The following is a 19,802-nucleotide window of genomic DNA, read 5'->3' as shown; positions in this document are numbered from 1 at the left end:
ACCATCTTCATCACTAGTCATCCTCATGCTGAATCATATGTTACTGCTAACATAAAGTAAGAGCATGCTTTTATTAAATGGGAATGTGAACTGTATGTTCCACCAGTGACAATGTGTTCTGTGCTTCCATCTGCTGGGATTTGTAACCAGTTTTTAAGCGAGAACCCTACACCTTACCTAGCGTTATCACGGTTTGCCATTACACCACTAAAAACATGTAGACTTTGAAAAGAGTGCAGCAAAAGGGCTATTTGGCATTTGTATCCTGAGGGATATTTTCCCTCTTTTTTTGTATTTTGTTTTTCCACTAGTGTGAGGCCGGTAGTTACTACCACCCAGAAGGCTGGAGATATTCTCATGCTCACAATGCTATTTTGGGACCCTTCGGGGAGCTTATGACCGAAGATGATATCAATCGTATTGAGAAACAAATTGAGAACCTTCAAGTGATGCATAAAGTCCAGAAAGTGGAAACCGAGCTGGAGCAGCTGGAACACGAGCTTCAACAACTCCTGCCAGTATCTGCCGCCTTAACCCAGGAGCACTTCACTGTTAATCCCAAACAAATGCAAGGCAGAGCTGATGACCTCCCTGCTTGGTGTTCCAAAATCTCCACACTCTTAAAAAGCATGGCCATCCTCCTGGCAACACTTGGCGGTAAAGAAGTTGATCTTGCTGACTTGGTGAGCAGAGATGTTTCTGAGCAGTCACAAAATGCACCAAAAGATGGTGGCACAAACATTGGCAGATCTCAGTCCTTTAGCTCCACCAGAGAAGAAGTTGAAAAGGAAATCAAACAGTTTGGTGTGTCGGTCAAAAATTTAAAAGCTAATTATGAATTGTACACACAGCCTCAAAGTGCATATGATGCATCGGGCAGAATATATAAAAGGAAGAGATCCTTACCCGTAGGAACAACGGCTTACAGCTATGGAAGGGAACCCATCTTGGAAGAAGACTACATAACAAGCAATGAGCAGTTTAATGTTCTGAATGACGCTACATCTAGACCCCATGAGGATCAGTCGATCATACTTTCCCAATCCCAGCTGACATACCACAATGAAGATGTCTTCCCAACAGAGATAGATGCTAGTAACCAAGGCAACATTATGGATGAGTTAGGAGAGCCATTGTTCAGCCCAGACCACATGACCAGAAGTCTACCTGTGCAGACAGAACTCAGCTGTGTGCAAGACTACATCGATATGAGAAAAGAAAGAATAGTCTACCTTTTCCTTGAGCACTGGAAGAAATGGACATTCACAGAGTCAGTTAAAAGCAGCACTCCTAAAAAGAAAATCAGTGGTTCCATCAGCAGTGATTTGGACATTGATAAAACCGAAGGCGACCATGATGAAAATAGCATAAAAATGACGAAAGGGCCAAGTGATGATGATCGACTTCTATACTTTATGAAGCAGAGGCAAGTTGTCGGAAAGTTGATCAGCCACTGGAGAAGTATAATCTGTCAAGTTCCCACCAGGCAAATACGCCGCTTGAGCAGAGCAAACATGCTTTATTGGCCTGAGCACTTTTTACCACATGTGAATGGTTTACCTGTGGAATATTCAAGCCTAACATTGGACCTCTTTATGTTGGGTTACTTTCAGCTATTAGAAATGTCCATGTCGCGAGAAGAGAGAAAATTCAGACACATTCTGTGCTATGAAATGTTTGACCGCCTTGGCAGCCATAGCTGGGAGCTCATTCGAGCATTTCATAAGGTCGTCATGGAAGAAATCGAATCCGGAAAGAGGGATTGGACCGATGGATTTGAGGACCTAAAGCAACGTTTTTTTGGGGACAGTATAGAGGGAGACGTAGATGGTGCAAGAGTAACAGAGCAACTAGAGGAAACTATAACTCAAACCAAACCCGAGGATGAACCCAAGGTTACCATGGACACCAAAGAAAAAGAAAGCATAGTGGCTTCCAATGAACTAACTCCTCTTCCTAAAAGTAGGAAGGACTCTATCCAGCTAGTATCAGAACTGGGAGAATTTACTAATGACGACATATGTCGGTATATTGATCGCAGCTTTTCATTTTGGAAAGAGAAAGAAGCAGAGATGTTTGATATATGAAAGTCTCTATTACCACTTGCTTTAGTACATAAGCTGTTGATGGTAAATACATTTTTTACCATAACACACGGCAGCAGAAGACTGCTGCCTCAAGTGTGCAACGTGATAATCCCTAGAGAGCGAGTAAGGTGACACAAGAGCTGGTGCACATTTGTTTCGTGGTAGAAATGGGGGATCGGGGAAGACATTTAAGCCCATTTCATAAGCACAATGCTTAGAGGGTTTGTTTAGATGTATTTTTAGTGCAACAAAAAATTGTTCCATCCAGTCAAGGAGCCCATGCTACTAAATAATAATAATAATAATAGTGATTAATTTGGCATCTGAATGAAAATACTTGACCATAGAACCATTCAGCAATATATAAAATTTTACTCTTAAGCATGTAAGAGTTCTTACAGCATATTTTATAATCATCCATATAGTTGAAGTTTGAATTTATTAAATGAACTTGACATTTCTTTGAGGTAAAATAAAATACAATATACTGTTGAACTGGATTAGGCAAGATCAAGGCTCCATACGAAAAATATATAAACATTTCTCAGATTCACTACTAGCCCTCAGCTATTGTGCAGCTCCTCTTGTTCTGATACTTCTCTTAGAATAATATTCGCCTGCACTATGTTAAAACCCTTAATATATAGAAAATAAGCTGTTATTTACCCCCCTCTCTATTCTCTTCTGAAAGCTATACATATAGGTATCCTTGTAATGGTACGTTTTGTGACCATGCTCCATCTATACAGATAATCTTGCACAAGATCTAATTTATTTATGCGTTTCTAGAGATACGGCCTCCTGCCTTGAACACGGTATTCCCACCGACCACATCTCTTACTGCTACTAATTCTTCCTATGCAAGCTACTGTAGCATGCAGCTGGCCTTACCCATTGCTTTGCTATGGTGCCTACTTTAAAGTCATCTGAAATCCTGACAACCTTTCCTCCTTTTTTGTTGCCATTTGGGCACAGTTAATAATTATTTTATTTATTTATTTGAGATTTTGTATTTTTTTGGCAATGTAGCTGTATTAGACACATTCTGAACCATTTCTCTAATCTACATAGATAGTCAATCATTTGGGTCACACCTCCCCCACCTCTCGTGTGTGCGTCATGATGCATATCTTTGTTCTTCTGCAGTACTAGTAGATATCGAACCAGTAGTATTAAAAGTAATAATGTTAATGAAGAGAGGTCCAACTATAGGACTGGTCCAAAGAAGAGTCTTTGGGTAGTCCACTGGTGTCATCTTCTCTCTGCAGTGCTGCTGGTATTATAGAGCCTTACATAAGGTTCATGTATCAAGCAGTAACAAGAGTGGAATCAGCTGTAAGGTCAAATTTATCAAGTAGATTCTAGAAAATGATGGACAACCGCTCCATGGTACCAGAAGCACTGGAGAGTGGAGATGATACCAGTGTATTGCCCAAAGAGTCTATACTTTGACCAGTCCTATAGTTGGACCTGTCCTCATTAAGATCTTAACTTTTAACAGTATTGGTGGCATTACTACTTGTACTGCATAAAAACAGAAATATGCCTCATGATACTCACGTGAGAGGTGCGGAGGCCTGACCAAAATGATTGATGATCTATGGAGATTGTTACATCAGCCCCATATACTGTTAATGATAATACATTTAGAACTGTGCACTCCATCTCCTCAACCAATATCGTATCCTCTGACTAAAATTTCAAGCATTCTAATTTAGATTTCAGTCTCATGAGACCATGTCAATGCCTTTAAAGCAGCGATCCTACATAGAGTTTTTTTTATTGTTAAATAGTAAGTTAAGTTTCCTTAAGGCATGCATCTGTTTTGTTTTTGGTTTGTTTTTTTTATAAATCATTATCTCTTTTTTATAATATTTCTGGAGTGGGTCCAGTATGGCTGCCACCAGAGCACACACACATGCATATCATATTATAGAAGAGGAAGGATGGGTAAGGAGTGGGAGGATTACAGAGCAGATAAGAGTTGTGTTCCAAAATCTTTCTGCTCTCTACTCACTACTCAAGAACCATGTAACTGTGGTTTCCATGGTAGTCGCTTGACACTGTGGAGAATTATAAATGATTAAGCGCAGCCTGAAGAAAGAAAAGAAGGAATGGAAACTGCCCAGCTTCCATATGCTGCTTAGGATCTTGAATATTGAGGATATTGGGTGAGGTATCCCACAGTTCTTTCGGTCAGCATGTTCAATGAGTTTGCCACTACTGAGGTCAGACTCGCTGGTCTGTAGTTGCAGCCTCTTCCCATTACTTAATGGCGTAACCAGCCCTGCTTTCAGCTGTTTTAGTATTCTTGGTCTTGGATGAGTCTCACCTGGCCCCAAAGTCATGTTTGCTCCCTGTTTTGAGAACTGAGCCTCACCTCCTCCATAAATGGTTTCATGTTACCTTCTTAGCATCTATATGCTGCTACTTAGCAAAGTTACTTTTTCTGTTCCTGTAAATAATTAACAGAAATATGTAAAGGTTTTAAATCTTATTTGTAGCTACTGATTTATGAGATTTTTTTTCTACCAAAATTAGCAATTAGAGATAGATGTGTGATGTTATTAAGTAGACACGCCAGCTGCTTCTAATATTGGGGTAGATGTATTAACCTGGAGGAGGCATAAGGAAGTGATAAACCAGTGAAAAGTCAGCTCCTGTCAATTTGCATATTGGAGCTGATTGGCTGGTGCTTTTATCACCCTGTACATATCACTGGTTTATCACTTCCTTATGCCTTCTCCAGGTTAATACATCTGCCCCAATGTTCCCCATAAGGACTTAGGGGTCTATTCATGAAGCAGGGAAGAGAGTGGAGAAGTGAGCCAGTAAAGAAGTCGCCCATGGCAACCAATCAGCATTCACATATTTATAATTTGCATACTATATAATTATACAGAGTAGCTGATTGGCTGCCATGGGCAATTTCTCCACTCTCTCACTTCTCCACTCTTTTCACTGCTTCATGAATAGACCCCTAAGAAACAGATCTTTGAAGTAATGTGTGTCCTATATCAATGCATAAGTTGTATATTATGATTGCGGAATAATGGATTGGCTGAGTTAATTGTACTATGTTTTATTGGATGGCGGGGGGGTGGGGGTGGGAAGGACAACTTGTCACAAGACTTCTATGTGTGTGCCACTTTATGGGGTTATGTTAATCTTCCATGAACGTTCACCTTGGTTTTAGAAGGTGAATAATAATGACCTCCTACATTACAGTAGAGGATATAGAAGCAATACTAAAAAAACAACATTATTTAGGGGAAATCATATTCAAACTGATGGGAAACCCCAGGCCTGGCACTTCCTCAGGGATAACAGCCAGGATAGGTTGTCTGCAATCAGTGCATGTCTTCAGTAGATTGGACTGTCACCCATTGAATGCACTGCTTTGGCAGCCTTGTAACCTATATGTTTTATTAATCACGGCTGTGATTCCTGTGGAGAGAGAGGGTACAGGGCCTGCCTGAGTGAAAATCTCCTCAGCATTGTTCCAAATGTATGTTTCTGTCAGTATATAAAATCCACATATGCAGGTTACCAGGTAAAATGTTCAGTGGTGTCACTAGGGTTTTGGTCACCAAGAGGCAAATGTATTAAGGATCCTGTCATTTTTCAAACACAGCCTGCAACATGGCAGTTAGGAGACGATTGGCTGGTGCTTTACCTCTCTCCAAGACTTAGTACATCTCCCCCCACCCCAGTGCGATAAATGAACTGTGCACGTCCAAAAGTGGGTATGGCCTTGTGGTGAAGAGGGCGTGGCCTCACAGGACACAACAGTGTCATCACTGTGGGGGTGGGCCCAGCACTGCCATCTCCCCAGTAACCGAGAGCTGCACGGTGACTTTATCATGCAGCGTCCGCTCCCAGATTCTGCCATTTTGGTGTTACCTGGCGCAGTCTCCACCCCGTTAGTGACACCACTGATTATGTTTAAATGACAACTTTACCTTTGAGATGAGGTACCTGGGGATATTTAGCCATTTTCTACATCCTGACATTAAATTAAAATCTTTAATTGAAAAATTTAGTTATATATTTCATAAATGAAAACGGGTCACCTATGAATAAATTCTGATAAGATATCTGTAATATTAGTTGGTTACAGAGTGATTGGGTTAAAAATGGAGTTCTTCTAACTGTCTGTCACTAATTGCTGCATAGTTATGTTCCACATGCAGATTTGGTCGTTAGGTAATCTTGTACTACACATGTGCACTCAGTACTTCCATAATATTCTTCTTTCGAAGAGCCAACCGTTTGTGAAAGCCTTAATGTGTGTATAATGTCCTTTGCAGTGTTCCTTCTGCGCTGAAAGTGTTTTGTTATCCTTCAGCTATAGTTCTGTGTGCAGTTCCACCTACTTTAGATGATTAATAAAGTAAACCTAAAAACAAATGTGTTTTTTTTTAATTATTATTATTATTATTTTATTCCAAGTGCTAGATTACTAATCAGTAGTTTGCACTACTATAATGTCAAACCCGGGCTTGTTTCTCTGTATAGCATAAATGTAATATTAAGATAAGTTATCCATATTGCATACCACACCACAAGGGTGCTCGAAATGAACAGGTCTGGAAGTTTGGAGGTCTGACAGTACAATCTATAGGTTTGGGTATACATGTAAGCTGCTCAGAATAAGACCACATGCAGTACCATGCCACCAGTTTTGCCAGTCAAGTAAGGTTTGGTTTTTTTTTTATTGCTCAGGACATATAGGGGTCTATTCATGAAGCAGTGAAAAGCATGGAGAAGTGAGCCTGTGGAGAAGTTGCCCATGGCAACCAATCATCTGCTTCGTACAGTTGTATAGTATGCAAATTGTAAATGTTACTTCAATGCTGATTGTTTGCCATGGGCAACTTCTCCACTGGCTCACTTCTCCGCTCATATCACTGCTTCATGAATAGACCCCTTAGTATGTTGGTGTTCGGTGGTAGCCCATATAGTTGGGTTGTACTTAAGTGGACAACTGTGGTGTAACTGGCCAATCAACCATATAGCCAGGTGTAGGTTTAGTACTGAATATATTTAGTTTCTCCCAAACCTGAGTATAGTGTGCAGTTCAAGGAGTTAAAGTAAAGAAATATCCTGCCTGCTTCAATGTGCTATTTCCTGGTCGGCTGTGGGTCTGAAGGCTGTAATGGTCACACTCCACTGTATGCTTACGCTAACCATTCTTTTGGATGGAATGTTAACAGAAGAGAGGATTCATTATGTGCCCGTTCTAGACATTGGGACCCCAGTGGATCTGGCAAATGGTGCCCATAAAGTGTGTAGGGCCTCAGTTTTACTGTATTAAGTACATATTTTATGTCTGAGCTCTTATGTAACTATCTGTAGAGGAATTAGATGATTTCTCACAAAGGGGACTACACCTTGCAGAGAGATAAAGTGGAGACAGATAAATCAGCTCCTAACTGCCATGTTAAAGGCTGTGTTTGAAAAATGACAGATAGGAGCTGGTTGGCTGGTATTTTGTGTCTCTTCAAATCTTAGTACATAGACCCCAGAGCTCCACTTTTGCTGTCTGTGTATCAGGGAGACAAGAAACCCATGTTTACCTATGCTGTTGGGGTATACTTAGGCCTGGAGTTTGCTAGTGGAGCTTATGGAGTATAAAATGTAAAGTGGTGCAAAGAAAAATTGTGGCATCACCCACAGTAGCAATTGAGATTCTGTCATTGCTGTAGTCAGCGACGGACTGGGGCTCTAAATCTGCCCAGGCATTCGTGACCGCTCGTCACGGGGGGGCGCTCGTGCGGACACGTCATGGGGGGGCGCCGCCACAATGCACATGGGCGTGCTGCAGGTCATGGGGGCGTGGACTCGTGGCACGCCCCCATTACCAAGGTGACGCTTGCTGGGGGCAGGGGGTGCGCCGCAAGTCCGGGGGCGTGGACTCGCGGCACGCCCCCATGTCCATGGAGACCAGGGGGGCGGCTGAAGTAGAGAGCCGGAGGCTGAACTGTGCGCGGCCTTCTCGGCCCTCTGAGGGAGCAGATCGGCCCACCTGCCCATCGGCCCTTCTGGCATGTGTCAGATGGCCAGTCCGTCCCTGGCTGTAGTGCTGTTTACAGAACTAAGGCAACCCTCGGATTAGTACAAAGAAAAATAGTTTTCATAACTGTCCCCACTGTATGTAAGTGTTGATTACGTTCTGTATGTGCGTTAGCATATGTATTAGAGGGGCCAATACTTCTAGGCAAAATGGTTACAATTTCTGTATCCTATAAGAAGATGTTTCAATGTATATAATGGTAAGGGGTTCTTACAAGGCCACTAAACTCACAACATAGCCTTCCTGATCTAATATATGCATATATATGTGTGTAAATATATATATATATATATATATATATATATATATATATACAGGTTAAGTATCCCATATCCAAAATGCTGGGACCAGAAGTATTTTGGATATCGGATTTTTCCGTATTTTGGAATAATTGCATACCATAATGAGATATCATGGTGATGGGACCCAAGTCTAAGCACAGAATACATTTATGTTTCATATACACATTATACACACAGCCTGAAGGTAATTTTAGCTGATATTTTTTATAACTTTGTGCATCAAACAAAGTGTGTGTACATTCACACAATTAATTTATGTTTCATATACACCTTATACACACAGCCTAAAGTTCATTTAATACAATATTTTAACAACTTTGTGTATTACACAAAGTTTGTGTACATTGAGCCATCAGAAAACAAAGGTTTCACAATCTCTGACTCACCCAAAAAATTCCGTATTTCGGAATATTTGGATATGGGATACTCAACCTATGTGCGTGTGTGTGTGTGTGTGTGTGTGTGTGTGTGTGTGTGTGTGTGTGTGTGTGTGTGTGTGTGTGTATATATAATGTCTACTACTGCCCATAGTCTCACAAATATTGTTTTCAGTCATATGGTGTTTTTTTAAAGCTGGAAATTGTATCAGATTACTTACTATTGTTCCACCCCTGAGGAAGTCTACACAAGACGAAACACATGAATGGAGTAAGTATCCCCAGTGCTGCAGATTATTCGTGTCAAGAGCTCACACCCTGGAAAATTAACTTTGTACTAATTGGTAAATTTACTTTTACCAGTTGTGACAGACTTTCATTAAGACAAAGTTCTACGGACTAACATCGTCAGCATTTGAAGATAATGACTAATTGAGATAGACACACAGTTCTACCTACTGGAGGGCCCTCTTGATATCAATTCCATTGTTTGTATTGATGAAATCTTGCTGGTGTTTTTTTGTTTGTTTTTTCAACGGGAGCAGCTCTAGAAGTAATGTATTAAGACTTATAAATATTTGTTTAATTGCATTTGCGATATAGTTTAAGCTCAGGAGACAGGAGAGTGATATCCGTATCTAGAAGAATTGATACTGTTTTGAAGGCAAAGGGTGGTCACACCAAATATTGATATGATTTAGATATATCTCTTGTTCATTCACTTTGCATTTTGTTAATTGATAAAAAATAAACCATTAACACTTCTATTTTTGAAAGCATTCTCACTGCGCTGCATAAAACCTTTACACAATATTGTGTGTGTGTGTGTGTATATATATATATATATATATATATATATATATATATATTTACTCCCGCCCCCACCCCCAATACTGGTGTGTGCCTTGGCAGACTGTTGCTGCACTAGAATAAAATAAAATTTTAATTTTCCTAAATGACAGTGCCCCATTACTCATATTGGCCTCTAAACCACCCCGACCTCCTCCCCTCCTCCCCCCCCCCATTACTCATTTGTGGCTCTCTGACACCAGCATCACCTGCTCTGTGGCAAGATGTCAGAGACAATTCAATGCTTTGATTAGTCTGTTCACTATTTGGACAAATAATATAGCGAGATGAAGATGATTCATAGCCTATGTTACTCTGAGGATCTCAAGGAACATTTCCCATTAAACATTATTACTAGATACTTTTATTAATGTATAATATACAAGTGATGTTAATACACAATTATCTGTATAAACGCTAACTTTTTATGTTCACATTTCAGTGTTTATTAGGAAAACTTTTATATCAGATTTGTCACCGATATGAGTACCTGGCCAGAGCCGTAACTAGACTTTTTGATTCCCTCTGCCAGAAAGAGAATTCCCTCCTCCCATTTATAAATAGGGACATAGGGGGTAATTCAGACTTGATCGTAGCAGCAAATTTGTTAGCAGTTGGGCAAAACCATGGGGGTCATTCCGAGTTGATCGCTCGCTGGCTAGTTTTAGCAGCCATGCAAACGCTATGCCGCCGCCCACTGGGGAGTGTATTTTAGCTTAGCAGAAGTGCGAACGCATGTGCAGGCGAGATCTGAAAAACAGTTTGTGCAGTTTCTGAGTAGCTCTGAACCTACTCAGCGCTTGCGATCAATTCAGCCTATTCGTGTCCGGATTTGACGTCATACACCCGCCCAGCCACGCCTGTGTTTTTTCAGACACGCCTGTGTTTTTGCAAACCCTCCCTGAAAAGTTGACACCCAGAAACGCCCCCTTCCTGTCAATCTTCTTGCGGCCGCCAGTGTGACTGAAAACTTCGCTAGAACCTGTGCAAAACCACAACGGGCTTTGTATCCATACGTCGCGTGTGCGCATTGCGGGGCATGCACAGAAATGCTGGTTTTTAGCCTGATCGCTGTGCTGCGAACAATGGCAGCTAGCGATCAACTCGGAATGACCCCCCCATGTGCAGTGCAGGTGGGGCAGATATAACATGTGCAGAGAGAGTTAGATTTGGGTGGGGTGTGTTCAAACTGAAATCTAAATTGCAGTGTAAAAATAAAGCAGCCAGTTTTTACCCTGCACAGAAACAAAATAACCCACCCAAATCTAACTCTCTCTGCAAATGTAATGTCTGCCTCACCTGCAGTGCACATGGTTTTTCCCAAGTGCTAAAAAATGTGCTGCTACGATCAGGTCTGAATTACCCCCATAAGGTGCATGCTTCGTGGGTGAGTGGCATGACAAAATTGATCCCAGAGAAAGCCCATGCTATGATGCCCCTTCCAAAATATATAGCTTATTGCACTTGTAATACATGCAGGGGTGAGTGCCGGAATTCTGCTTGATATATATATATATATATATAAAATATATTTATTTATTTATTAACAGTTTCTTATATAGCGCAGCAAATTCCGTTGCGCTTTACAATTTGAAATAACAATTACAAACTGGGTGATAACAGTCATAGAGGTAGGAAGGCCCTGCTCGCAAGCTTACAATCTATAGATATATATATATATGCACAGATTTATGGAACACCACAATAAAATGGATTTGGACACAAATCCTCTTTATACCATATTCATGCACTTGGTAGCTCGCTGTTGTTCTGTTACAATACCCTTTATTAAATAACACATTTCAATATACTACCATACCCAGGATTCCAGTAAAACACTCTACTCATTGATCTATTTGATCCTGCATAAAAACTGAGATTTCTAACAATATGAAGCTACTTGTACTTTGTAAAAAAAAATAATCGGCATTGCCTTTGAGCAGATCTATGTAGACTGCAGCCACACATCCAGGGCCTCATTCAGACCTGATCATAGATGTGTGAAAAAACGCACATCTACGATCAAAATCTTTGACATGCAGGGAGACGCCCAGCACAGGGCAAGTCCGCCTAGCATACCAGGCCCTAAGCCCAGCAATGCTTTCGCACCTGCCGAGTAGCTCTCTACCCACAAACGGTCCGTACCGCGTCCCAAAAACGCTGCCGACATGCCCCGCGACCGCCTCTGCCTGTTAATCAGGCAGAGGTGATCGCACAAGTGAGATGCCGTCGCATCTCACTGTGTGCGTACTCGCAGTGCTGCTTCTTTGCGTGCGCACAGGGCTTCAGCCTGCGTATGCTGCCGCTGCAGCGACCAGGTCTGAATGAGGCCCCCAATCCCTTGCAGCCACACACTACATAGATCTGCTCAGCTGCAATGCTGATAATTTTTTCACAAAGTACAAGGTAAGCTTCAAATAGTTAGAATTCTCTAGCTTTCTGTGCAAGGGTGGATAGCTCAATAAATAGAGTGACTGACTGCAATGCCACAGGTGATGTGTTCAAATCCTGTGTATGCCAGCATCTTGAAATGTAATAAAGTACAGTGTGACTGAATAACAAAGATCAATTAAGTTAAGCTGATGAATGTTTTATAGGTATTAGCGTTGGAAGTGATGGGGGTAGGAGATGGGCGGTCAGAAGTTTCTGGGCTTCAAAAGGGGGGGGCTGCAAATTAAAGTAATTAAAACATAATTGACAAGTGCTGCCAACAGCGCCCCCTACCCTGCGGTGACACACTCCACATACACCGAGTTACGGCCCTGCGCTTTGCCTCCAGCATTGTGATTTATTATGGGCACAAAACTGCTCTTATAACTTACAGTAGGCAATGCATTATGCCACAAGTAAACTTTTATTTGAGGTTTAGTGGTCTTACAATGGTTACAGAGCGATACATTGCTATGTTTGTACAGACATGCTTTCAAATGTATTTCTGAATTCTTCTTATAACGGGAAATGTCTGTGCTTTTCCTTATAACCATTTTATGTGCTGTCCGTTATAACATGATTAAAGGTGAAGTTGGCTAAGCCACCTAATGTATAGAGATGTGTCACACGTGTTACGTTCTTCATTGTGGCCACAGAATGTACTCTCATAAAATGATCTCATTATTGGCATATATAGTGGGAGGTGGGTTATTTGCCACCCCTAGCTCTTCTCCGCCCACTATGCATCTGCATTGATATTGAGTATAGGCTGCAGCTCTGTTTTTAGGGCAAGAGAAGTGCAAAGGAGTGACTTTGGGATTATGGGGCAATTGGGTAAAATGCCCATCTCTCCTATACAGTCACGCACTCTGAAATCCCTTTCACTGCTGGGAAAGTAGTGTCTATGTTCCCAGGAATAAACAGGATTTTGAATGACAGGAGAGCCACGTCAATGGAAAGGCCAGGTAGGCGAGGACTTACTGTATTCCTGCACTGCAGTAGAGAGGGTGAAAAGATACAGATACAGCATGGAGAAGAAATGCGACTGGTAAGCGAAACATTGAGAGAGCATCATAGAGAACAACATAATGGAGAAAATTACAATAGATTTATTAGTACAGGTCGGGTATTCGTTATCCCGATACCTGTTAACTGAAATATTCTGAACACCGGAATATTTTGGCCCTGTAGTGACGTCATGATGTGGCCGGCGTCATGATGTCACTGGAGCCATTCACAGACAGGTGGGGGAATGGCTTTGCAGCCATTCTCTCATCGTCACTACTCCCAGGACCCGCCACTGACAGCCCCTACTGACATGCCGGACCCTCCCACCAATGCACCGGACTTGCCACCGGCATTCCGGATATGTGATACTCTACCTGTACCCCGTTTACCTTCAAATATTTGTTACAAGCTTAATATTCCTTAGGAATGTCGAAATCTAGGTATGCCTTGAATATTATAAGTATCCACGCCACACTCTTGTATATTTATAAGTGCATATTTACTCTGTAGTACTCTGACCAAATAACGGCCATTTAAAGAGTTCCTGCCACTAACAATGATGGAGACTGAAAATGTCCAGAAATATTTATCTGCATGTCCCTGTAATCTCATTTTCACATCTAAGAACATAAACACAAAGGGTCATTGCCTTCCGTATTAAAACTAATATGCCTGTCTAGGTTTGTGGAATGTATAGCTGATTTGTATTTTATATAATATAATATACAATACATATGGATGGACACACAAACATTGTACCTGGTGAATTATATAATATGTGTGTGGATAGATAGATAGATAGATAGATAGATAGATAGATAGATAGATAGATAGATAGATAGATAGATGATTTTATTTATTGATATTAATTTTTTTCAGAAACATTATCATTCATTTTTATTTTGCATTTGCTGGAGTGAATGAGTCCTAGGTCAGAGATTCTTTAAGGAAATTGTCAATTCCCAAACAGCCCCAACAGGTCATGTTACCAGGGGTTGGTATCAATATCCCAGCTGTCAGGATCCCGACCACCGGAATGCCGGCAGCGGGCGAGTGCAAAAGAGCCCCTTGCGGGTGCGCTATATGTGCCACGCTATTTATTCTCCCTCTAGGGGTGTCGTGGACACCCCAAGAGGGAGACTAGTTGTCGGTATCCCGGCGGTGCCGGGATATCGAATGCACCCCGTTACCAGGCTATCCTGAGGTGAAACAATCATTCACCTGCGTAAGATCCCTCCTATCCAGATAGCCTGACCTGCTGGGGTTTCTTGAGGGCGGACAATAAGAACCTTTGGTGACCAAAATATTACAATTCATCTCATTTTGTTTTCAAAGGCAAATGGGATTAAGGGGTGGAAAGCTTTATGAGACTCAGTGGCTTTATTAGAACGATAACCCATTGTTTGCACACGTTATTTCGATATAGAATGATGAGTCACTGTCATTGTGGTATGTATTTAGCAAATGTTCCCTTTTGCATAGGAACAGGAGGAGGCAGCGCGCCTGTCTAGCATGCCTGCATGGCGGAGAGAGATTCTCAGGAAGAAGATGGAGGAAGAGAAGTAAGAATTAGTTGTACTGTAAATTGTTCTTTTAAATACTTTTTTATGCAATGTGTCTTATGAGAAATGTAACTTTTCTCTCTTTTCTTTCCTTTGCAACCGTACGTGTGACAGAGAACAGAAACGGTGAGTAGGCTCTTATTCTCCAAAAGTCAGAGTATAATATTGTTGCCCGGACAAGTAGGCTGCGTTCATTTTACTTAGAGGAGAACTGCTCCCAGAGACAGTTTTGACAGAAGTATCAGGACATTTATCCAGAGCATATGGTGGTCATTCCGCATATTACAGGCCTCTATGGGTGGAACTCCCAAACTCTCCTGCCAGTTGTTGTATAAAGGTCACCTCTTACAGCAGTGTTACCCAACCTCGGTCCTCAAGGCACATTAACAGTCCAGGTTTTACTTATATACCATGTGGTACAATACAATAGATCGCTGCGCTCTGTCCCGGTGCTGGCTCTGTTTGTAATGATTGTCAATAGTGTAAAACACTTTTCTTAAATATTTCCAGTTCACAATTATACAGTGTGTAAGACAAATCAATATATGGTACAGTGTGTCAAACAATATATACAGAACAGTGTGGTCGATATGCTTAACATTTCACCTGCATAGAAGTATGCATCTGCAAATTGTCAAGAACAGTAAACTCCTATATAATAGGCCAGGTCTGTGACTCTGTGCCTGGCCACAGTGTCTGGATGCAGGCCAGGAACAGTCCCCTCCCTCTGTCCGCCCATCCCCCTCTCCGTCTCCGCCCAGTGCCCTCTCTCCCTCCTCCCCGTACACTCCCTGCACCCTGGTGACACTGCAGCTGGGGACTGTAAGCAGGACTCGCAGTAACCGCTGCCGCACAGTCCGGAGGAGAATGCCGTGGACGACCACTAACAGCCGCACCCCCCCCCCCCCCTCCCACCCGAGGCACCCACAGCATCCACCCCCCACCCGCGGCACACGGCCCGCGCCACCCCGCACCCTCTAACCCACGGCACCCCGCACCTTCCCACCCACGGCACCCACAGCATCCACCCCACCCGCTGCGCCCCCTCCCCCACCCCCCGCCCATTCCCCACCCGCGGCTCCCACAGCACCCACCACATCCATCCCCCACCCTTGGCACACGCCCCTCCCCCACCCGCGGCACTCCCTCCCCCACCTGTAACACCCACAACACGAAAAAACCCTCCTCCCTCCGCCACCCGCGGCACCCCTGTACCTCTCCCACCCCCATACCAACCTCTCCCCCCTGCTACACCCCCGCACTCTCCACCCCACCCACCCCTACCCCACCCGCGGCACCCCCGCACCAACCCCACCCCGCACCCACCTCCCCCCCCCCTGCACCCTCCACCCCACCCACCACATCCGCCCCCCACCCACAGCACATGCCCCTCCCATCCCGCATCCGCAGCATCCACCACATCCACCCGCAGCACACGCCCCTCCCCCACCCACGCACCCCCCACCCGTAGCACCCGCACACACACCCTCCCCCACCCGCAGCACTCCCACCCGCAGCACTCCCTATCCTTTACCCACCGCACAGCGTTTCTGTACATTCCCTTTCTCCCCCCCCTACACCTCTCTATCTTTTCTCAACCGGACACCATTTCTGTATGCCCTCTATACTGGTGCTTACTGTGATGGTGTAAAGGTGATCGTTTCCAAATCAAAAAGTCTTTGTCTTTAGTCCAACAGTTTATATCCTTAATGGTGGCTCTGAGATGCCGTTCTGGAGTATGGCGTCCCGCTACTCCAGAGGCCCGGATACCTGAGTGGTGGATGGGTGGTGTGGCCACAATGAGGGGGTATTGTACGCCAGTTGGGGTGGAAGAGTGCAGGTCCCGGACTGTTTTACCTGCTGCGATGGTGGTGCACACAGGGTCCACCTGGTTGGGACATAGCCTAAGTCTTCGTCTATCAGCCAACGGTGCTTAGTCTGTAAGGACGATATGCGCCGGCTTGGTTTCTCCTTGTGTGGGTATGAGTGCTTTTGTTAGAATCCTCCAACGCAATTCGATCCATCAGAATCTTCTGGGAGCAGTAGTGTGGCTTGCCATGTTGAATTCCGGATATATGGGGTTGATCGGACATCTTGGGGCGGGGATCAGTCTTGATTGGTCCTTCTATAAGTCCTGTCATTGGTGTGTTGGTCCATCATACAAATGTCCACTGCTATGATTGATCCTTCTTTTAATCGTGTCATTGGTGTGTTGATCCATCAATCAAACGTCCATTGCTATGATTGATCCTTCTGTTAATCGTGTCATTGGTGTGTTGGTCCATCAATCAAACATCCAGTGCCCAAAAAAAAGGGACTGTCCCACAAAAATCGGGACAGTTATGAGGTATGGCTATCCTTAAAACCGCGACTGTTAGTGTGCCTTGGGTACCTCTGTCTTAGAAGCTCATGGAGAATTGCAGAACATATATGTCCTGAACGGAAAAGGGGCTGGACATCTATTACATGCAGGAAAAAGATCTTTTTACTAATATAAATTTGGTGAATATCTCTTTTAATGGGGAAACAACAACCAAATATTAAGTTGTATGGTCATTGCGTCTGGCTGCTGTTCTGTTCTGCAGTATACGTACACTTGAAACCTGCATATTTGCTGTATTCATCAGTCCCCCAGCTCTCACATCGTGCAGGGTCTCTGCTGGCCACCATAATAGGCTCTCTCCCAGTGGAGGTCTCCTACAATGCTTCTAAATGAGAGTATCAGTAAGGGTCCCGTTTTTATCTTGTCGAACACAACAAATGAGTGTGTAGGGGTCTCCAAAAGTAACACTTGCTGGAGGAAGAGAGACTTAGAAGCAGTAATATGTAAAGTGGAAACCCCTTTCGAGTCCTTAAAAGCTCCCAAGATGATGATGATGATTATGTAGTTAGTAACTTGTAGCATGTGGTTGTTTTTATTATGTGTAGTTGCAAAAAAATTACTTTATTGGGATTTATTAAATATTGTGTTTTTTTCCCAGTAACTACATTTTTAGAGGTTTTTCTGCATTTTGTCTTCCAGGAAAGAGCAAGAAAAGTTAAAGAAAGAAGAGGCGGAGCGAGAGAAGGAGCAGTCTGAAAAGCTAAGAACGCTCGGCTATGATGAGACCAAGTTAGCGCCGTGGCAAAGGCAAATTATCCTAAAAAAAGGGGACATAGCAAAACATTAGTTGCAACAAATTTTGTGTCCGTCACCGTTCACTGTCAAGTCAAAGTTTATGTTGTCACCTGTTCAACGTGCAGAAGTCTTGGAAACATTTCATCATCTCTAGAAGTCGCCGTCAGCCCACCTGGGGGATCCGGACACCTGTGTGGACTGCGGGACCCAAGATTAGTACATTATACAAAAATATTTCTGCGGAATTCAAAATTGTTTTTGTTTAGACCATGCCCCAACTTAGGGGCATCACAATGATCTTTTTAGAGCTATTCATAGGAGTAACAAAATGTAGCAATTTCTTTTATTTTACTAGTTTCTGAAACTATATGGTTCTACCATTGTCCCTAGTGGGCAGCTAAACCTAAAATACAGGGTTCTTTGTATTAAAGAGCAATTTGTAACATGTGCAAATGTATTTGCAGATGATTTAAGGATAGTTAAAGAATTTGGACAATCTCGTCTGATCTTCAGAGCCCCCTTCCCCCACCCCACGCCCCAACCTCACAAACTCTCAGTACTATAAATGGAAAGTATATAAGACAAGTCCTGTCAAATATTGGCATCTCAAATTAGTTGCACACCCCAGTATGGTTAGCTTGCACAGAATTGCCAATCATTAAGGATAGATCTGGTCTCAGCCATGGTTGCTAGAACAGGCAATGGGAGATCTCCTGTCATTGCACATATAAGATGGTCATTGCGGGAAATCATTTTTTTTTCCTATCTACGGTAATCCTCTCAGTAAGACACAAATGAAGGTCATTGCAGTCATCCGGATATAGGTGAGAACAAAATACATCCGTGAACCGCTATATACTTCTGACTCCCAAGAAATGCCTTTTCATTTTGTCCTTTAGGTATAGAAGCATTTTACGTCTCAGTGATATATCCTTTAGCTTTAATGTTCTTGTTTATTAGTAGCAGTAGGCGCTAATATTAACATAATATAGTACAGTACTGCAACTTTATGGTAAAATAATCAAATTACACAGGAAAAGGTAATACAATATTTGTGGCAATAGAATTCTTACACTCTTTATTATTATATTCCTTCATGTTTTAAGACCAAGCGATAGCTGATTGGTTAATTACTTTATAAACCGCCTCACTGCCCACTGTTCATTTTCATGGAGAGATAGGAGTGTGTACAGTTAGGGGACAGCAGCTGCCCATGCTGATTGGATGGCTGCAGTCTCTATAGTCCAATCACGTGCTGCATCTTCACACACCCTCACTGCCCACTGTTCATTTTCATGGAGAGATAGGAGTGTGTACAGTTAGGGGACAGCAGCTGCCCATGCTGATTGGATGGCTTAGGTCTCTATAGTCCAATCACGTGCTGCATCTTCACACACCTCCTGGCTGGGAGCTTTCTTCTATCTCTGACACTGGAACCCCATCTGATATTACTGCACTAATATCCCTTTCACACCATCACCTCTGAACACGGGTTTTTGGCACATGAATGCGCATAACCCGTGTTCATGTGCAGTGTGAAAAGGTGCCGGGGTTGAAATACCGGGTCCAGTGACCGGGTATTTCAACCCTGCTCTTGAGCAGGGTTGAACTCATGTTCAACCCGGCTTACTGTGCGGTGTGAACAGGAGCCAGGTTGATGCGACCAAGCTCCTGTTCACTCTCATGTGATCTCCAAGCGCCGCCCCGCCGCGTCACAGCTGACGTCAGCAACCCGGCAATATGCTAGGCTTCTGACTGCAGTGTGAAAGGCGCCTAACCCAAGAATGTCCTTGCATGATCCCGGGACCGTATTCCCGGGTAAGTCCCGGCATTTTTGGTATGAGTGTTATTAGGGAGCATCTACAAACACTGTCAGGTTTGTGAAAATCTTCACTTATAAGGATAATCAGCTAACATACAATATGCACATACCGCATTGTTAATATGTGAACTGTAGTGTAATGAGGTGTATATACATCCATAGGGGGGGCTG

The 19,802-nt window shown here is 43.0% G+C and overlaps 2 protein-coding genes across 2 annotated transcripts in view; both read left to right on the top strand.

Annotated features, from left to right (window-relative positions):
- The window catches only part of LOC134966567 (espin-like), a 620,060-nt gene extending 601,804 nt beyond the window's left edge, over positions 1–18,256 (top strand). Inside the window, exons 12-14 of the mRNA XM_063943414.1 lie at positions 14,612–14,691; positions 14,806–14,817; positions 17,714–18,256. Of these exons, the coding sequence (XP_063799484.1) occupies positions 14,612–14,691; positions 14,806–14,817; positions 17,714–17,861 (240 nt within the window). The 3' untranslated portion in view covers positions 17,862–18,256. The remainder of the gene's footprint in view (positions 1–14,611; positions 14,692–14,805; positions 14,818–17,713) is intronic.
- Positions 325–2,331, top strand: LOC134966566 (espin-like protein). The gene has a single exon (XM_063943413.1). The coding sequence runs from the start codon at positions 396–398 to the stop codon at positions 2,085–2,087; it is 1,692 nt and encodes a 563-aa protein (XP_063799483.1). The 5' UTR covers positions 325–395; the 3' UTR covers positions 2,088–2,331.
- Positions 18,257–19,802: the final 1,546 nt, after the last annotated feature.

Source organism: Pseudophryne corroboree, chromosome 10 (genome assembly GCF_028390025.1).
Source record: "Pseudophryne corroboree isolate aPseCor3 chromosome 10, aPseCor3.hap2, whole genome shotgun sequence".
NCBI classification, from domain to species: domain Eukaryota; kingdom Metazoa; phylum Chordata; class Amphibia; order Anura; family Myobatrachidae; genus Pseudophryne; species Pseudophryne corroboree.
The sequence above is the reverse complement of the archived record's forward strand: the minus strand, read 5'-3'. Positions and strand labels throughout refer to the sequence as shown.

Excerpts from the sequence above, each read along its gene's own strand:
- LOC134966566 (XM_063943413.1), top strand. The coding sequence starts at position 396 with ATGACCGAAGATGATATCAATCGTATTGAGAAACAAATTGAGAACCTT.